This window comes from Narcine bancroftii, chromosome 5 (genome assembly GCF_036971445.1).
Source record: "Narcine bancroftii isolate sNarBan1 chromosome 5, sNarBan1.hap1, whole genome shotgun sequence".
Taxonomy (NCBI): Eukaryota; Metazoa; Chordata; class Chondrichthyes; order Torpediniformes; family Narcinidae; genus Narcine; species Narcine bancroftii.
In genome coordinates this window covers 143,603,360-143,622,267 of record NC_091473.1, presented here as the reverse complement: position 1 = coordinate 143,622,267, position 18,908 = coordinate 143,603,360, and the positions used below count along the sequence as shown (strand labels likewise).

General features: G+C 42.8%; 1 protein-coding gene across 3 annotated transcripts in view; it reads left to right on the top strand.

The window, feature by feature from the left end:
* Positions 1-482: 482 nt before the first annotated feature.
* zzz3 (zinc finger, ZZ-type containing 3) overlaps positions 483-18,908 on the top strand; it is a 162,131-nt gene continuing 143,705 nt past the window's right edge. Inside the window, exon 1 of one of the 3 annotated variants that reach the window (XM_069939306.1) lies at positions 483-585. In XM_069939306.1, the coding sequence (XP_069795407.1) occupies positions 509-585 (77 nt within the window). In that variant the 5' untranslated portion in view covers positions 483-508. Of the gene's footprint in view, positions 586-2,385; positions 2,491-18,908 lie in introns of those variants that run through there. The other 2 variants (XM_069939303.1, XM_069939305.1) reach the window with 2 other exon arrangements.

The window sequence follows — 18,908 nt, the reverse complement described above, 5'->3', positions numbered from 1 at the left end:
CACAGGCACTCCATCGAGGACGTCTACATGAGGCGGCCTCTTAAAAAATCAGCCTTTGCCCGCAAAGAACCCCCACCAACCGGTCCTCGCCCTCTTCACTCCGTTACCCTCGGGCGGGGGGTGGGGGGGTACACGAGCCTGAAGACGAGCACTCAGCCGCACAAGGACAGCCTCTGCCCCGCTGCCATCAGCTTCCTGGACGATGAATGAATAAAAGACCCTGCCTCACTTTTCATGCACTTTATTTTTACAGAGTAATGTTGTGAGACGGCGAGAATACGAATGTTTGCTCTACCGTGCGGCTGCAAAACACATGACTTGTTCATGACAATAAATTCTGAAGTTTTGACAAAATAATTAATTTGGAGAATGCAGCACTTTGTAATGAAGGCAAGATTTAAAAAAAAACCCCTAAAGAAGTGAAAGGGATTACTGATGTAGGACTGACTGTGGCTAAACCCCAACCCTGTGGAGGAGCTGAGCTGATGAGCCTGGCCAGGCCGCCCCAATGGATTCTGGGAGGCGGCATGGCCAGGGCCAAGATGGCGGGCGGGCGGGCGCGCTGCAAGCCATTGCGGAAGTGAGGTAAGTGCACCGGGGGCCCCCATGGCCGCGTCTCTCCCGTTCGGCGGCGGACCGGGACGGAGAGTGTGTGCGAGCCGAGGGCGCCCGTCAAGAAAAAGCACCAGCGAGGGCGGGGGGGGGGGGGGGGGGAGTGAGAGAAGTCGGGGATAGGATCGGGCGGCGAGAGCCCGGGGCGGCGGGAGAGGAAGCGGCGTGGCGGGTGCGGGCGGGCCCTCCTCCTCCCCGTGGCGCCGCGCGGGCGGGCGCGAGCAGAAACCACGAGCTCGTGGTTCACGCTGCAGGGGGATGAACCCCCCGGTCCCGACCCCCCCCCCCCGGCCCAGCCCTGGCCTCCGTGCCCACCCCCCCGAGGGGCTTTGTCCCCCCTTTCCCAGGGTCAGGGGCCGGGGATTCTACCCTCCTCTCCTGGGGGGCTCATACACTCACACACACACACTCACACTCCCTCACACACACTCACACTTTATCACACTCATTCTCCCTCACACTCACTCACACTTTCCCTCACACATTCTCCCTCACACTCACTCACTCTCCCTCACACACACTCACACATTCTCCCTCACACACACAATCACACACTCACTCTCCCTCACACACTCACTCTATCACACTCTCCCTCACACATTGTCCCTCACACTCACTCACGCTCCCTCACACTCACTCACACACTCACTCTCCCTCACACACTCACTCTATCATATTCTCCCTCACACTCACTCACACACAATCACACACTCACTCTCCCTCACACTCACTCATTCTCACTCTCCCTCACACTCACTCTATCACACTCTCCCTCACACTCACTCACTCTCCCTCACACACACTCACACTCTATCACATTCTCCCTCACACTCACTCACTCACACACAATCACACACTCACTGTCCCTCACACTCACTCACTCTCACTTTCCCTCACACACTCACACTCTATCACACTCACTCCCTCACACACAGTGATCCAGCAAAATAACTGCCCTTACTTTTTTTCCCCCTCCATCCCCCAGATCCTTCTCCACATTTTGTCCTCCCCAGAGGGTCCATCTTTGCCCTTTGTCCCACCTCTCTCCATTTTTCCCCAAACCTTCCCCACTTGCCCCCATCCACACACTCCCTTTTTATCCCTTCCCTTTCCTCTTTTGGCATCCCAAGAAGAAGGGGGGAAAAAAAAGTGAAAACACAATGCTGGAGAAACACAGCAGGTCAAACCGTGTGTATGTCGCAGGGATAAAGCTTGAGCTGTTCATGAGAACTTGAGAGGAAACAAAGTTCCCTCTGGCACCCCCTAGTCTGCTTTTCCTGGAGCTCTTTCTGCACTTTTAAATTTCCTCTTTGACTGGAGCCTGAAGTGTCACTCTCTAAAATACCCTGGATAGTCAAACACGAAAGGCTGCAGACACCGTGGTTGAAGTTAACAAACACAAAGCTGGCGAAACTCAGCAGGTCAAACAGGGTCCATTATAGAGCAAAAATTCCTGCTGCTTTGCTCTATTTCGCAGACTGACTTGCCTTGTTTTGTTTCACTGGATATTATAAAAGCCGTGCATCAGGAAAGAGATGATGTAATTGCTTAATATACTTGATGCAGAGAATAGTGTTGAGCTGCAGCTCTCCATCTGAGCGTTGCAGTGATTTTCAATGCCTCCACAGACGTCTCGAGAAGGTGCCTGTTTCGGCTCACAGCCTCCAACCGGTGCATTCATTTCGCTTGCAAGCCGACCTGGCTTTGTGTGCATGAGAGCCGGCCGTTTTTATCTGGTGATCAATATGCGGAACACGTGTGTGTGCCTGGTGCAGTTTGGGCAGATGCTTCCCAGCGGAGGTTCTGTGGGTGTTGCCGTTCTTTTTCCGGGGCTTTCAAAGTCTGGGGCCCCTCCAGCACAGGTTGGGTCGTTTTCAGGTCAGTTTGCAGTCGTCCTGTTTGTGTGCTGCCTGAGGCAGGTGGAAGTTTCCACGTGTGGGAACAACGGGGCACCCATGCCCAGTGAATGACCGAGCCATACGATCCCCTCGGGTTTCCTCTCCACTGATTGTTGCAAAAGTTGTTTCCAATTGTATCCCTTCCCCATCATTCGCTATGTATCCGTTTAATAATGTCGGCAACCAGCCGGGGAAACCTGCTGCTTTGATTCATTCATCACCCCTCTGTCCCCGTCTTTGAATCAATGTCTCCATCCGAGGGGCTACCTTGTAAAATCGCGATTGAGCTCCCTCATGCTGGCTGGGTAAGAACTGGACTGTGCCTTTTAATTGTTGAGCAAGGTCTTGGGGCAGTAATGTATGTGCCCAGCGAGCTGGCTGCCTGCAAGAGGGGAGCCGCGTTTTATCTTTGGCCTAAAGTTCATTGAGGACGATCAATTTCATTCTCGCCTGAAAGTTGACACAACTTTTGAGAGTTTAAAAGCACGCGTTCGGAATTGTTTGCAGAGCTGCACTGATTGACTTTTTCATCTGTGTGCTGCTCTGTTTTAAAACTGGTGTTGGGATGTTTTGAATGAAGATAAAGCACGTCGCGACAACAATCCGGAAATGTAGCTTTCACTTTGATAGAAAGTCCCAAACCAGTGACGAGTTCAGAAACGTGGGTTGTGAGAGCTGGCCTCTCCTGTCTTCTCTTTCATGTGGGCGTTACTTTGGAGGACAGGGGTGTTATCCTTGATTGTCTTGCAGAATAGTCATTAATCACCATTACTAAAAACAGATTATTTCCTCACTTTGGAATTGCGTTTATGAGGCTCCTGGATTTCCAGTGTTAAATTTAGAGATACAGCACAGTAACAGCCCCTTCCAGCCCACGCCACCCAAAGGTACCAAACCTTGTATGTTTTGGAAAGGTGGTCCAGTTGTAACCAATACATTTTTCAAGTAATTCATTATATTTACAACACCTTGGAAATCATATTTGACTTAAGAGCTCTGATGTTTTTGAATTCCATCATTATTTACTGAAAGTTAACTTGAGTAATGTTTGGAATACGGGCAAGATTTGGGGGGGGCGGGTTGGTGGAGTTCTCCCCATTCACACAATCGGACAAATCCGGCAGCTTGCCAGTGAACAAAAGGTGCCCTAAATGCGACAGTATGTAATGTAAAAGTACAAAAATCCAGACCATCTGAGAATCTGGACTTCTCAAACTCTCATCTATGATCTGGACCACCTGAATCCAAACTTCTCAACAACTCTTGCTTTCGTGTGCATGCATCACATAAGTGCCACAGATGTACTGCCTGAAAATCCAGAAATCCGGATCAACCCAATCCCCGATCAGTCTGGATTTTAGGACTTTTAGCATACGGAGCATTGTCAATTCCTGAACTGAAAGAAACTGGTTCAGTGCATTCCATGAACTTGGGGCATTCCTGGATGCAGGATTTGTGAAAGAGAAAAATGAGCAAGTTTTTTTTTACTGGTTTGAGTGAAGGGGGGGGGGAGAAAAGAAATTCCCCTCATTCTTCTGATGCTCCATAGTGCAGGGATTCTTTGAGCAAAGACTCAAGGAGTCTAGTCCTTGGACCTAACCAAACATTGTTTCAGTTGCTATTTAGTAAATACTTCTGGCATTCAAAGTCGAATGCTGTAAATACAACAAAAAGTGCTTACAGTTGTAATAACACCTGAATTTGCAGCTAATTTGCACGAGTTGCTGTAAACTATTTTTGGGATAAGATACTAAATGAAGTAAATGCAGAAGCAAAACTGTCCTGCCATTCACTAAGATGGTGGGTGATTCTGTGTCTCATCCACTGCCACTTATCCCTTTGTTGTCTAAGATCTATTAAATACTGAAACAACTTGAATTGTGAGGCCCTATTCTAAGTAATCCTTGGAGATGTACATTCAGTATTTGTTCTGTCAAGGTGGATACATTTTTTATATCCCCACATCAAGTTTATTTTTGTTCACTCATTTTTTAAAATTATTTTTCGTGAATGGTCAGTACTGGCCATGTTCAGATTTCTTCTCCATGCCCAACTGTGTTTGATATAGAATCAGAATTTATTGTCATGAACATGTTACAAAATTTGTTGTTTTGTGGCAGAATCACAGTGCCCACATTTACAAAATAAATTTTTAGAAAGTGCAAGAAAAAGTCAAAGTGAGGCAGTGTCTGTGGTTCATTGTTCATTCAGGAATCTGATGGCAGCGGGGGAAGAAGCTGTCCTTGTGCCGCTGGGTGCTCATCTTTAGGCTCCTGTACCATTTTCCGGAGGGTAGCAGAGAGAAGGTGGCATGGCTTGGTTGGTGGGGGTCCTTCAGGATAGAGGTTGCTTTCTTAAGACACCGTTTCTTGTAAAAATGTCCTTATGGAGTGAAGTCTGGTGCATGTGATGTTGGAGGCCAAGTTTAATCAAAAAACCTTCTGGAGTTTTTTCCTGTCTTGAGCGTTGACACCTCCATACCAGACTGTAATGCAACCACGGTACATCTGCAGAGGTTTTTGAGAGTCTTCGGTGACATACCGATTCTCCTCAAACACCTCACAAAGTATAGCCGCTGGTGGGCCTTCTTCATGATTGTATTGACATGGAGGGTCTAGGACAGATCCTCGGAGATGTTCACACCCAGGAGTTTGAAGTTCTTGACCCTTTCCACTCCTCACTTCCTCCAGAAGTCCACAATCATTTCCTTGGTATTATCAGGAGTATTGCAGAATTAGCCACATTAGAAAGTTTGGAGTTGCTTAAAGTCTAGAGCAGGGGTGTCAAACTCAAATTCACAAAGGGCCAAAATTAAAAACTTGGACTAAGTCGTGGGCCAAACTAAATATTTATTGAAAATTTTCAACAACATCTGCATGTTTTCTCTTCTTTCAACATATGTAACGTTAAACTTTTTCTTATTAAAATAAATGTTTAATAATAGTTTTGGTTAAACTCTTTCCAGAAAAAGCATTAACAAATGAGAAATAAAATATTCAATAAATAATATTTCTCTATTAGCCTTTAAGCTCCTTTTAAATGTATTTTTTTGCACAAGTCAACAAGTCTAAAAAATAACAACCTGCTTCAATGACAAACAAGTTTGTCTTTTAAAATGATAAACATATAGTCTGCCTCCCACCTGTCTTGAAAGGTCCTGTTTTCTGGCTTTCGTTTGGCCATTTTTCATAAGGGGTTTATTACATGTGAATTAGGCGACAGGTCGCAGAAGCTAATGAAAGTAAAGAGAGGAGGTGTGGGAGATTAGCGGGCTGACGGGCCGGCGCCAACGTATTTGCAAAACATTCTGGGATATGTAGTATTAGTTGTGCATGCGCTATACTGGCGCGGCGGCCAGCAGGCCAGCTCTAATACATATTTGATATGATCTTGCGGGCCAAATATAATTATATGGGCCAAATTTGGCCCGCGGGCCTGAGTTTGACATGTGTGGTCTAGAGCATGTCAAGATAGCAGATTTTGTCCACTGGTTGTTTTGATGTGTTCTTTTTGGAAAAAAAAACAGTTCTTAACTTATTTAAATTTGGCCATTTCTTGGAGAGATTTGAATTCGGGTCCTTGGGTTACTAGTCGTGTAATGTTACTGCTTTTTAAGCTCGCTCTGATTGTCAGATTGTTTGCATGTATTCAACTGCATCTTTTTATCAGCACAGAAATGGGTTTCTCATATGACATTCCAGAAGAGAGACCCTGCTAATCTGAAAATCACGATTCCTTCTCTTCGTTTTCTGTTCTTTAACATCCAGGAATGCTCAGAAACTCATGGACGATACAATACAAAAGTTTCTTTCAGCTCAACAATTGACTATGTTATGTATCTGCAGCATTTGGAGTGCCTTTTGTCTACTGGCAAGCTTTCTGATTGTGTGAACGGGGAACCCCATTCCCCCACCCCCACCCCTTTCAATCTAACCAAGTGTCTCATCCCTGGATAGACTTGCCCTGGCTCTAAATACTGTTTCAGTTAAATTTTGGAAAATACTTTTGACATTCAAAAACATTCCAACTATTCATCAAAATATGATTTACAAAGTGCTTTAAAAATTGAATTATTCCAATTTTTGTTTTTTATAAAAATAGTTCAAAACAAAAAGAGAAATGAACATACTCTTGGCGCCATTTTTACCCATTAAAATCAGTGTCCAAAATGGACATGCCAATTTAATCTGGCACAGGTTCAGCAGCTAGATGTTTCCGCGCAAGAGCTGGGAAATTGGAGGTTGAACTTCATTCGGCACTGGAAGCTGAAGTGCAGATATCCTGAGACACTACTTAGAAAACTGGACTTGAACCTGTTGTTGGCTTTTGTCCAGCCAGTCAAAGTTAATAGATGTAAGCAAATTTGCTGACTTTTAAATGGCAACTTGTTTTTATTTTGCTTTGCAGCATTTAATTTTTCATTCTACTTCACTGCTCCGCAAACATCAAATCTGCATTTAAGGGCAACTTCATATATGGAGTGACTGGAAAGGCCTAAAACATCCCAAGGTGCTTAATAATATTGACTTGAAGCCAACAAGGAAATATAAAATGTGATGCCAAAAGGCTGGTCATAAAGTTAGATTTGGACATAATCCCTCCAAAGCCTGGAGTTTGTACCCGATTCCATCACCGCATCCAGTTCCAGATATAGTCGATCTCTGTTTTTTTAAAAAAAAACTTTCCCCTCAATTTCATTTTAAAACTGCTTCTTCACACCCACCTATTCCCTTTTTTTAAAAAATATCCCAACCATGGGTAAAAGGTTGCCTATCTATACTCAATTTAAAATTTTTAATTAAAATTTTTTAAAATGTACATCATGGTAACAGGTGCTTTTGGCCCACGAGCCTGTGTCACCCAATTAATCTACGATTCCCGTACGTCTTTGAAGGATGGGAGGAATCCGGAGCACCTGGAGGAGACCCATGAGGATGCTGGGAGAACAAACTCCTTTGAGACAGCGCCAGATCAGAACCTGAGTCGTTGGCGCTGTAACAACTTTGTGGTAAACGCAACGCTAACCATGTCACCCTTTAGGTTTTAAGCATCTTAAGAAAGGCTTGTATTTCTCAGGAAACCTATAAAGTTCTCATTGAAGTATAGGGAATGTGGTACACAATTTGTGCAGAAAAGCTTCTATAATAGCGAACTGATCATAACCTTGGGATAACTTCCCTGCCTTTGTTTTCTGCTTTGCACTCTCCTCTGAGAGGATGGTATTGCACTCAAATGGTAGGTTAGGCTTTTGAATGATGAACCTTCAAACTTGAATATAAAACTATTGCCTCTTGAATCGCACTAAGGAGAACATTCAGTGGATTCTCAGTCAAGCATGGCACCATCTACAGATTGAACAAAGTTGGGAATGTTCAATTGTCTGGAATTGGAGTTCCGTGATTCTTAAGTGAGGCTGGACATACGTGGTATTGGTACTTCGTGGGTATTTTAAAGAAGATAAATATTTTAAACATAATGGTTCTTCGTATCTGGAGTTAACGTAGGTAAGTGAGCGGAGAAGCAAACAGGCTGTTGAATGAGTTAGAAAACAGGTAGTAAAAGTCCAAGAATTTATAAGGGGTGTAAGATGAGAAATTGAGTGAAGAATGAAAGACTGCAGAAGATGTGAGTGTAGTCAAAATGCAGAAACGCTAGAAGAACTCAGTTGGTCTTGCAGCATCTATAGGAGATAAAGATATACTATTGACATTTCGGGCCTGATCCCTTCTTTAAGGTGTATGTAGGTGAAAGTAGATAAGTGCCTGAATTAAAGGTTGGGGAAAGAAAGGGGGATAGAAAGGGAAGGGGAGGCGTACAGACCAACAGATGAAAGGTGTTAATTATATATAATAAGAATGAGAATTGATTTTGGCTCTGAACGGAGTCAGGGAAAAGGGAAGAGAGAGTAACAGAGTTGGAGAAAAGGGGAGGGGGGGGAAGAGGATGGGGAGGGAGGGTATCAACAGAAACTGGAGAAGTTGATGTTGATGCCATCTGGTTGGAAGGAGCCCAGACAGAAGATGAGGTGTTGTTGCTCCAATTTTCAGGTGGTCTCAGGCTGGCACTGCATGAGACCGTGGGCAGACCAGTCAGCAAGGGAATGGGGAGGGGAAGTGAAATGGGTGGCCACTGGGAGATCCACGCTATTGCTCAATGAAGTGATCTCCCAGTCTCCAATGTAGAAAAGATCATATGGATGAGAAATTGGCCAAGATAATGACGAGTTTTGAGTATTATCTTTGAGATTAAAAAGCTAAAATGTGAGTTATAGCAGCAGATAAATTGACACAAGGAACATGGTAATGTCCTGGTAGGAAGTACATTGGTAGAGGTCAGGATGTGCAGTTATAAATGTGATTCAGTATAAAAAGGGATCGATGCCAGGTTCGTGAATGTTGTCAGTGTTTGGGGGAAAAGTGTATGAGAGGAGACCAAAGAACATGATACTTGCTGGATGTATCATAGCGTGCTATGGGAGTCGCTTTGCTGAAGGTCAGAATAGGTTACCAAAGGTAGTGTTTGCAGCTCAGAACATAATGGAAGTTTCCATCCATGGACTCCATGTACATCTCCCACTGCCAAGGAAAGGTAGTTAACTTACTGAAAGACCCTTTGGATAATTTGATAGAGGTATTTAAAATTACGAGGGGGATAGACATACCAAATGCAGATGGGCTTTTCCCACTGAGGGTGGGTGACCTACAAACCAGAGGACATGAGTTTAGGGGGAACATGAGGGGAAACTTCTTCAGGCAGAGAGTGATGGGAGCGTGGAACGAGCTGCCAGCTAAAGTGGTGAATGTGGGCTCGATTTTAACATTTAAGAGGAATTTGGATAGGTACGTGGAGGGGAGAGGTATGGTATAAGTTAGTGGGACTAGGCAAAAAAAAATGGTTCGGCACAGACTGGATGGGCAGAAAGGGCCTGTTTCTCTGCTGTAATGTTCTATGGTTCTGAGTGTGAAAGCATGTACCAATAGCCCCTAAAGATAGTTTCTTCCCTGCAGTCATTAGTCTCTAGAATTAACCCCCATAAAAGTGCTAATATGCTGCCCTTACTTAATGCTAATTGGTCTTTTCATTGCAATTCTATAGTTGTAGAATTGTAGTTTTTACGCAGCTGAATGAGGGTTACAGTTGATCTGTCAGTCTGCTCGCAGAAAAACCCTTCTCACTTGTAAGTAATTGGTGAAAAATAAACTTAAAATCTGCTGCCTTTTCACTATTCACCTAGAGGAAAATTTCATGTATCCAGCAATAGGTGTTGGCCATCTAGTGTGACAAATCCGAGACCGTACCAAAGCTGCCAGAGTGTGTGATGGGGCAGGTCAAGTGTGTGGAATCTGATTTGTTTTTGTGTTATATTTTCAAGACACACACATAAAGGAGAAATTATTGGGGGAACCAGGGGGGGAAATGCAATGATCTATCCCTGGGGGAACTCTCCACCAAGCAATTGGATTTTAAGGTTGAGTTCATATGTTCCCATTGGTGTTGTTTATATTATGACCATTTTAACATCTTGGTATTGCAGGAGTGAGTCAGAATGATCACTAAAACACAGCCAGCATTTCAATAGAGAAAATCTAAAATTGCCTGATTTGTTACTTCTTTTTATTTACAATTCAACTGAATATAGTATTAAGATTGTACACCCTCTCTCTTTATTATCACAAATATTTCTGTGAAGTGCAGAATAAAAGGCTTCATGCATTTTCTATGGAAGAGGACATGTGTGAACAAATCAAGTTAGTGTACATGCTGCGCACATTTTGTCTTTCTTATTAACCAGAAACTTTGTTTATGAATAAGAGCCTTAATTTGCAGCCTTGAATTTAGTAATTTTTCTGTACTGAGTTTCAGCTGGACTGGATCAGACCTATGAAAGCACTGAAGAGAACGGCAGTTCAGTTTGATTCTGAGGTTCTTGTGTATAATTCCTTGTGCCCACGTCTAGTTAAAAAGCACAAGATGAACTGGAGGAATGGGGACTGATATTACTCCACTGACTGCAGCAAAATATTTGCATTTTTATATTAATGATTCTTGGAACGCCAGTTGAAAATGAAACCTCAAAAGTTCCATTGTTTCTGCAGATTGTCAAACTATGTGACTTTTCCTGCCAATGTTCTTTCCTTTCCTTGGTTGCTATTCTAATCGTGGCTTTATTCCAGTAGCTACTTTGGATAGATGGGATATAGGTCCACTTCAGCTGGGGAGCTGCCTGTAACCATTGCTTTTTGTTTGACCTATTACGAGCAGCACCTGCAGTGACTATGCCATGTTTGATGGGAACTGATCAAGGTTTCTACACCACTCCCCTCCCCCCACCAGCATCAGGAGAAGGCTTAAGAAGGTGAAAGCATGCATTAATACACCAACAGTCCTAAAGATAGTTTCTTCCCTACAGCTGCCAGGCTCCTGAATGAACCCCACAACAGTGCTACCTTTGGTGATGGTTGATGTTTTCATTGCAGTCCACACAGTAATGGTATTTTTTACATGGCTATATGAATGATGCCAATAACCTGCTGCAATATATTGAGAAACACACACAGGATGACGATACAGTACAACTCCGATTACCTGAAATGGTCAGGGCTGGGCCTATTTCAGATAAACTTTTTTTTTCCGGAGAACTGGTCTTTTTTTTAAAAAGCAACCCAGTTGCGACAGCAAATGACTTGTAACACTGTTTAAACAACCACAGACAACAAGGTAAGGCTCTTTACATTAAAATAATGTTTAATTCTCACCAAAAAAATGCTGGCCATGCTCCCCACTGAGGCTCTGCTTGTGCTAGGAGCCTGAGGCTTCTGCCCGGGAGCCCAAGGTCCGCTGCTGCTGGGAGTCCAATGTCCCCGCTGCTACTGCCGGGAGTCCGAGGTCCCCGGTCAGTTCGGCTCCAAAAAAATTTGCGATAGATTTCTGATTTTTTTCATATATCCTTGTTTATTCAAAATGTTAAAAAAACATTTTTTTTGGATAACTGAGGATTTCAGAGAATCCAATTTCGGTTAATCAGAGTTGTACTGTTATCTCGTAAAATGTTATTTGTGAGAGGTGGAGTAGAGTAGGACATAAGAAATGGGAGTAGGAATCGGCCATAGAGCTTGTTGAACCCATTTCAGTAAGGTATTGAAAGGCAATAAGAGAAATTTAATTAATTGTGGTAAACATGTTTCTCTGAGTGCAGTAAATTGTGATTTTATATTAAATGTACCCAGAGCTTTATTGTTTGTGGAAAAACACATCAGGTTCAGAAACAGGAAATATGTTGGGAAGAAAACAAATGAAAGTCTTAATATTTGTCTGCTGGTGGCTAGTTTATCGCTTTGCCTTCACCTTTTCTGATTCTTAAATTCCTGCCTGTTCTATACCTCTTCGAATCTCCAATTCTTATTCCTCAAAACTTTTTTTTCTTTGCTCTAGATCAAACACTTCTTGAATAAATTGGCATCGGATTTTGTTGGGCAATGTTCTTGTGAAGTGCCTTGAGAGATTTTATTCGCTGTGAAAATACAAATTGAGTCCTTAATCCTGTTGGAAGGGTGAACTTTTTAAAATGACATTTTCCTCTCTTCAATGCTTTTACGTTAGGATTACATTTTCAAATCATCTCACTGAGGTGGCAGTTGCACATTTGTTATTTGTGCTTTATGTAGAAAAACTATTTCCCTGTAAAAAGATTGTGTTGAAGAATAACAGCCACTGTTCACCAGGCTGAAAATATGAACTTCCCAGGAAGTGGATTCAAAATGGCAACTCTTTGCGAGCAGCTCTGACAGGAATAATCAAACATTCCTGTTCAGAACTTCTAAAAATTAAAAAAAAAAAGAGAAATATAAAATCTAACTTACCCGACAGCATGGAGGTCCTAAGATCACTTGGAATCGGCAGAATTGACAATCTCCATTGGGCCAAGGGACCTTTAAGCAGGTACAACAACAATTCCTTGGTTTACAACAACAATCCGGAGTTTTAAACAGCTCCGGCAGGTACAGCCACAGGTCCGGCAGGTACAGCCACAACTCCACGGTTTACAGCAACAAACCCGGAGTTTTAAACAGCCCCAGCAGGTACAACAACAACTCCTGCAGCGGACCCACTAGCCAGGTAAAGAAGACATGACTATATGGATGTAGATGTGGGGGGGGGGGGGGGGTGGGGGCTACAAGTCAAGCTGAGATGCCGGGATCTGAGGCTTCTGCACTTTACCATCCTCCTGGCTAACGTACAGTCCTTGGAGAACAAACTTGATGAACTCCATGCCAGATGACAACGTCGGAGAGGCATCAGGGTGTTCTGCGTGATGCACTTTATAGAAACATGGCTAAACATGGACTTTGCGGACACAGTGCTGCAGTCCAAGGGCTACACTCTCCTTCGTGCTGATCGAACACCAGCATCTGGAAAAACCGAGGGATGTGGCATTCATGTCATCAATTCATCATGGTGCACAGATGTGATGGTCATGTCCCAGTCCCGCTCCTCCGACCTGGCTGGTGATCAAGTGTTGCCCATTCTACCTGCCGAGGGAGTTCACCGCCATCATCCTGATCACAGTGTAACATCAGGCTGACACTGGAGGGACTGAATACTGTGATAAACAGCCTTGAGCCTTCCCGATCATTATGGGAGACTTCAATCAGGTCAATCTGAAAAACTACCACCAACACGTCACACACGAGACCAGGGGAACCAACACACAAGACCACTGTGAAAAACACATACCGAGCCATGCCATGACCTCACTTCAGCAAGTTTGATCACCTGGCTGCATTTCTACTCCCGGCCCCCAAGCAGAGACTGCAGACCACAACACCAGTGGTGAAGACAGCAAAGGTATAGTCGAGGGAGGTGGAGGAGCATCTGCAGGACTGCTTTGAATCAGTGGATGGGAATGTGTTCAAGAACTCATCCATAGACTTGAATGAATATGCAACAGGTGTCACCAACTAGTGGAAGACCACCTCCAAAGCAAAGTGGCAATTCTGGACAGAGTCTGATACATCCCAGCTATGGCAGGGAGTGCAGGCCATTATAGCCTACAAAGCAAAGGCAAACACTATAGATGGCTGTGATGCTTTACTACCCAATGAGCTGAACACCTATCTGCTTTGAGAAGAAGAACCCAACAATGGTAGCTAGAATCCCTGAAAAGGCTGAGGACCCCATGATATCTATCTCTGAGGGCGACATCACAACATCATTCAAGGAGTCAGGCCTCGATGGCATTCCTGACAGAGTACTGAAAATCTGCACCAACCAACTAGCTGGAGTGTTCACGGACATTTTCACTTCTCATTGCTGCAGTCAGAAGTTCCCACCAGCTTCAAAAGGGCGTCAATCATTCTGGTACCCAAGAAGAGTAGCGTGGGCTGCCTTAATGACTACTGCCAAGTAGCACTAACTTCTACTGTAATGAAATGCTTCAAGATGCTGGTCATGGCCAGAATTAACATGTACCTAAGTAAAGATTTGGACCCACTGCAATTTGCCTATCGTCACAATCGCTCCACAGCAGATGCAACGACGCTGGCTCTTCGATCAGCTCTGGATCACTTAGAAAACAGCAATTCATACATCCAGCTGCTCTTCTCGACTACAGCTCGGCCTTCAATACCATTATTCCCTCAGTGCTGGTCAAGAAGCTACAAACTGTTGGCCTCTGTACTCCCCTCTGCAACTGGATTTTTGACTTTCTCAGAAGATCGCAGTCAGTACAAATTGGAAACAAAATCTCCTCTTCACTGATCATCAACTCAGGTGCACCCCAAGGACGTGTGCTTAGCCCACTGCTCTACCCATACACCCGCGACGGTGTGGCCGGGCACAATTCCAATGCTATCTCCAAGTTTCCCAATGACACCAGAATCACAAACAGCACTGAGGAAGGGTCCAGGAAGGAGACGGATTAGCTCGTTGAATGGTGTAATGACAACCACTTTACGCTTAACGTCAGCAAAGCCAAGGAGATGATTGTGGACTTCAGGAGGAAGTCAGGGGAACGCGACCCAGTTGTTACCGAGGGCTCAGTAGTGGAAATCTCCGAGGGTCTGTCCTGGAGCCTCCATGTTAATGCAATCACAAAGAAGGCTCACCAGCGTGTATACCTTGAGGTGTCTGAGGCAGTTCAGTATGTCACCAAAGACTCTCGTAAGCTTCTATGGGTGTACCGTGGAGAGCATTCTGGCTGGTTGCATCACTGCCTGCATGGAGGTGCCAAATCTCACGACAAGAAAAAACTCCAGAGTGCACCAGACTTCACTCCATCAAAGACGTCTATATGAGGTGGTGTTTTAAAAAAGCAGCCTCTATCCTCAAAGACCCCCACCACCACCCAGGCCCTCTTCATTCTGCTACCATCAGGGAAAAGGTGCAGGTGTAGCGGCAGTACCAGGACAGCTTCTTCCCCGCTCCCATCAGATTCTTAAATAATCAATGAACCAAAGACACGGCCTTACTTTTTGTGTTATTATATTAATGGTGTAAGATGGTTATAATGTCAATGTACTGCTGCAAAACACTGAACTTTGTGACAATAAATTCTGATTCTAAAGTGTTATTGGACATGCACCTAAATTTTTCTTTTCAGTCTTGCTGAATTGGTTTGACACCTGAATTGCTCATTTGGTTAAAGGACTTCTTGTGAATTTTTTTAAAAAAGATGGTTAATACTGAAGACATTGAATAATCCAATCCTAATCTTGGTGGTGTACTTTGCTATCCTGTTGTATACTTTAATTTTTTTTTAAAATCTTAAATTTAAATTTAGACATACAGCAGGTAACAGCCCATGCATGAGTCTGTGCCGCCCAGTTACACCCAATTGACTTAAAACCTCCGGTATGTTTTGAATGGTGGGAGGAAACCCATACAGACATGGGGAGAATGTACAAACTCCTTACAGACAGATTTGAACCCAGATTCCGACCGCTAGCGTTGTAACAACATTGCGTTAACCGCTATGCAAACTAATGCTGCCCTTTGTAGTTGGATTTAAACTTTTTTTTAATCCTGTATTTTAAATCTTACATTATGAAGGAATATCTGTCATTTTAGTTTTGTGAACAATTAAAGATCAATTTGATTTATAATGATAATTTTGTAAGTACACGACTAAATCTATTTAAACTTTGAAAGAGGAAGTATTTAAATTCCATGAGTGAATTAGAATTGTACTCTTTTTAAAAAAAATTAGGCTGGGTACATTTTTCAGTAACAGGAAATCATTTGGGAAAAGTTGATAGAAAAATCAGTATGTGATGTGGTAGCTACAATTTTAAAATAACCTTTTTTTTTCCCCCAAATCAATGGGTTATGAAAAGGACACTGGTTCATTGAAGGTTTCTTCCTCTCAGTATAGTGAGTGAATCGTGTTCATTGGTGTAAGCCAACTGGCTCCTTACAAAAAGAGTAGTGTAAGTCTCAATGAAATCTTTAATATTAACAATTCAGCAAGATTGACCTCTCTGTTATTGCTTTTAAATTGGTTTATTCAGCTGCATTGTCTTGTACACTTTTAAAATAGTTCTGCCAATATGTCAGAAAGGATCAAAGGTTTATAATTTGAGGTAATATCATCTCTTTTTCAGACCTGGGGAGAATGACAATGGGTGCAGTATGCAGTATTGAATTAATGAAATGTATTGCTCGGCTGTTCACTTGAACGATCCCCAAAATAAAGGGATGCAAATAATTTGGAAATTGTTCCATCTGATATTGGATGCCAAAAACAATTTACATTTACTTCAAAATGAAAAAGTGCTGTTTGAACATTGGTTTATAAAAAATTTGCAACAATCTGCTGGAGGAACTCAGCGGTTGAGCGGCATTCATGGGAGAAAAAGAATGGTTGACATTTAATCAGGACTGGAAAAGGGTCTGACTTGAAAAGTCTCAGGTTTGTCTCCTGTTTTTTTTCCCCAAAAGTGTTGAAATTGCAATATTTTTTATGATCTCAGGATGTTAAATAGGACTTGACGGGCAATAGAGTAATTTTGAAGTATATTGATATTTTAATATGAAATGCATAGTAATCTTTTGCAAAGCAATGTTCTACAAACAACAGTAGTAATGGCCAGTTGTTCTGTTGTTAGAAATATTGGTGGAGTGTAAATGGAATGTTGGCTTCCATTGCTAGAGATTTGCAGATCAGGGTAGGCAGCATTGTATTTTTACTTCATTGCTAAAGGAATTGAATTTAAGAGCAGGGAAGTACTACTGCAACTGTACTGGGTACTGGCGAGACAGCCCTTGGAGTACTGTGTGCAATGCTGGTGTCCTTACTTGAGAAAACATATACTGGCTTTGGAGGGGATTGCAGAGGAGGTTCACCAGGTTGATTCCAGAAGTAAGGGATGCAAGAGATTTGGACTGTATTCTTCATAGGACTTTTGGAAGGATTTTTTTATTGGAGGGGAGGGTCGGGAATAACGTGGAAGCATCTAAAAATTATTAAAGGAACAAATAAGATAGAAGGAGGGAGGTTAATTTCACCGGCAGGTGAGAATTAAAGCCTTGAGGTTACGTCCCTGGGTTCAGGGGAGTAGATATAAGGAAGATGAGGAACTACTTCTAGAGAGTAGTGAACCAGTGGAATTCTCTGCCCAATGAGGTAGAAGAGGTTTCATGTATTTAAGTCTGATTTTTGAATTATAGAGGAATTAAAGCTTATGGGGAATAGGCAGGTTAGAGGTATTGTCCATGGCCAGATCAGCCATGAACTTGTTGAAAGGTGAAGCAGGCTTGATGGGCCAGATTGATATTGCTTCTGTTTCCTATGTTCTCTGCTCTTAGAATAGTGTTAAGTAATCTTTTGAATACATCCAAAGGAGCAGATGGCAGCCCAGTTTGTCAGATTTGAACAATTTCTGATAGTGAAGAACTTTTTTTTTTGTCAGTCTCTCTCTGTCTGGAGAAACTAGGCAACACTTGTAGAATAGCCATCCTTCCTCCGAACTATGGGCAAGCATGGAGGGTTTACAATTTTTGTAACCTCAGTTGGGAGGAGGTTGTGGTGAGGAGTGGTGTAAAATAAAAGAGCATTGATTAAAGTCCTATGAACATAATTTAAGACGTACAGTGTCCTCCATAATGTTTGGGACAAAGACACTATTTTCCTTTATTTGCCCCTGTGTACCAGTTTTCAATTTGTAATCAAACAATTCACATGTAATTAAAGTGCACATTCCAGATTTTATTCAAGATTTGTTTGACCATGTGGAAATCACAGCATTTTTTATACATAATCCCCTCATTTCAGTGTACCACAATGTTTGGAACATTTGGCTTCACATGTGTTTGTGAATGCTCAGATATGTTTAATTGCTTCAGTGGTGCAGGTATGAGAGAGGCAGGTTTGCTTCTAAGCTTTTGATCACCTTTGGAGTCTGTAATTGCCATTTTTCAACATGAGGACTAGAGTTGAGGCAATGAAAGTTGAGCCATTTTATGAGACTGAAAAATGAATAAAACAGTAAGAGACATCACCCAAACCTTAGGATTACCAAAAGCAATAGTTTGGAACATCATTAATCGCAAAGGGACTGGTATCCCAAGGAAGGTCTCCACTACTGATGACAGGAGAATTCTCATCATAATGAAGAAAAATCTCCAAACGCCTGTCTTGTCAGATCGGAAACTCTCTACAGAAGACAGGTGTGAATGTGACAATGACTGTTCTCTGTAGAAAACTTCATGAACAGAAATACTGTACATGGCCACTTTCAATGTGCTATGGACCTGGACCCCCGGATCAACTGCACATATTTAAAAATCCTGACATTAACTATGTAAGTTCCCTTTACAATTGACCCTTGAGAAAGGGTTGCAAAGGCCTAGCTGGAGGATAAGATGTTCTAGTTTACTTTTGGCCTCTCTATAGCAGTGTGCATTGCAGATGGATCAGAATGGAGTGGGGGCCTCCTCCAGCCCCCACACTCAGTTCTAGTGGAGGGGCTCAGCCTGAAACATCAACAATTGATCTCTCCCGCCCTAGCCCCCCAAATGGTGCTTGACTCTGAGTTCATTTGGCAGTTTTTTGCTCCGGATTCTAACATCTGTAGTCATCTGTGTCTCTCTTCACGATATGTGTTGTTAAAGTAATAACAAGTACAGTTGTAGGTAGTGAATTAAGGATATCTATAAAAATATATTTTAATATAGTAACTTGTGAATTATGGGATCAAGATGGGAGAAAAAATGTGATCAAATTCTGGCATAGGTCTATTCTGGGAATGATGCCTTCTTGATGAGATATTAAATTTCTGCATGGTTTGCTCTTGTACATTTTGTACTATTTTAAAGGACTGGTTGAGTTGTTTCCAGTAATCTAGTCAGTAGTTATCACTCAGTCATTATTTTAAAAAAAAAATGTTGATTTAGTTGATGTTT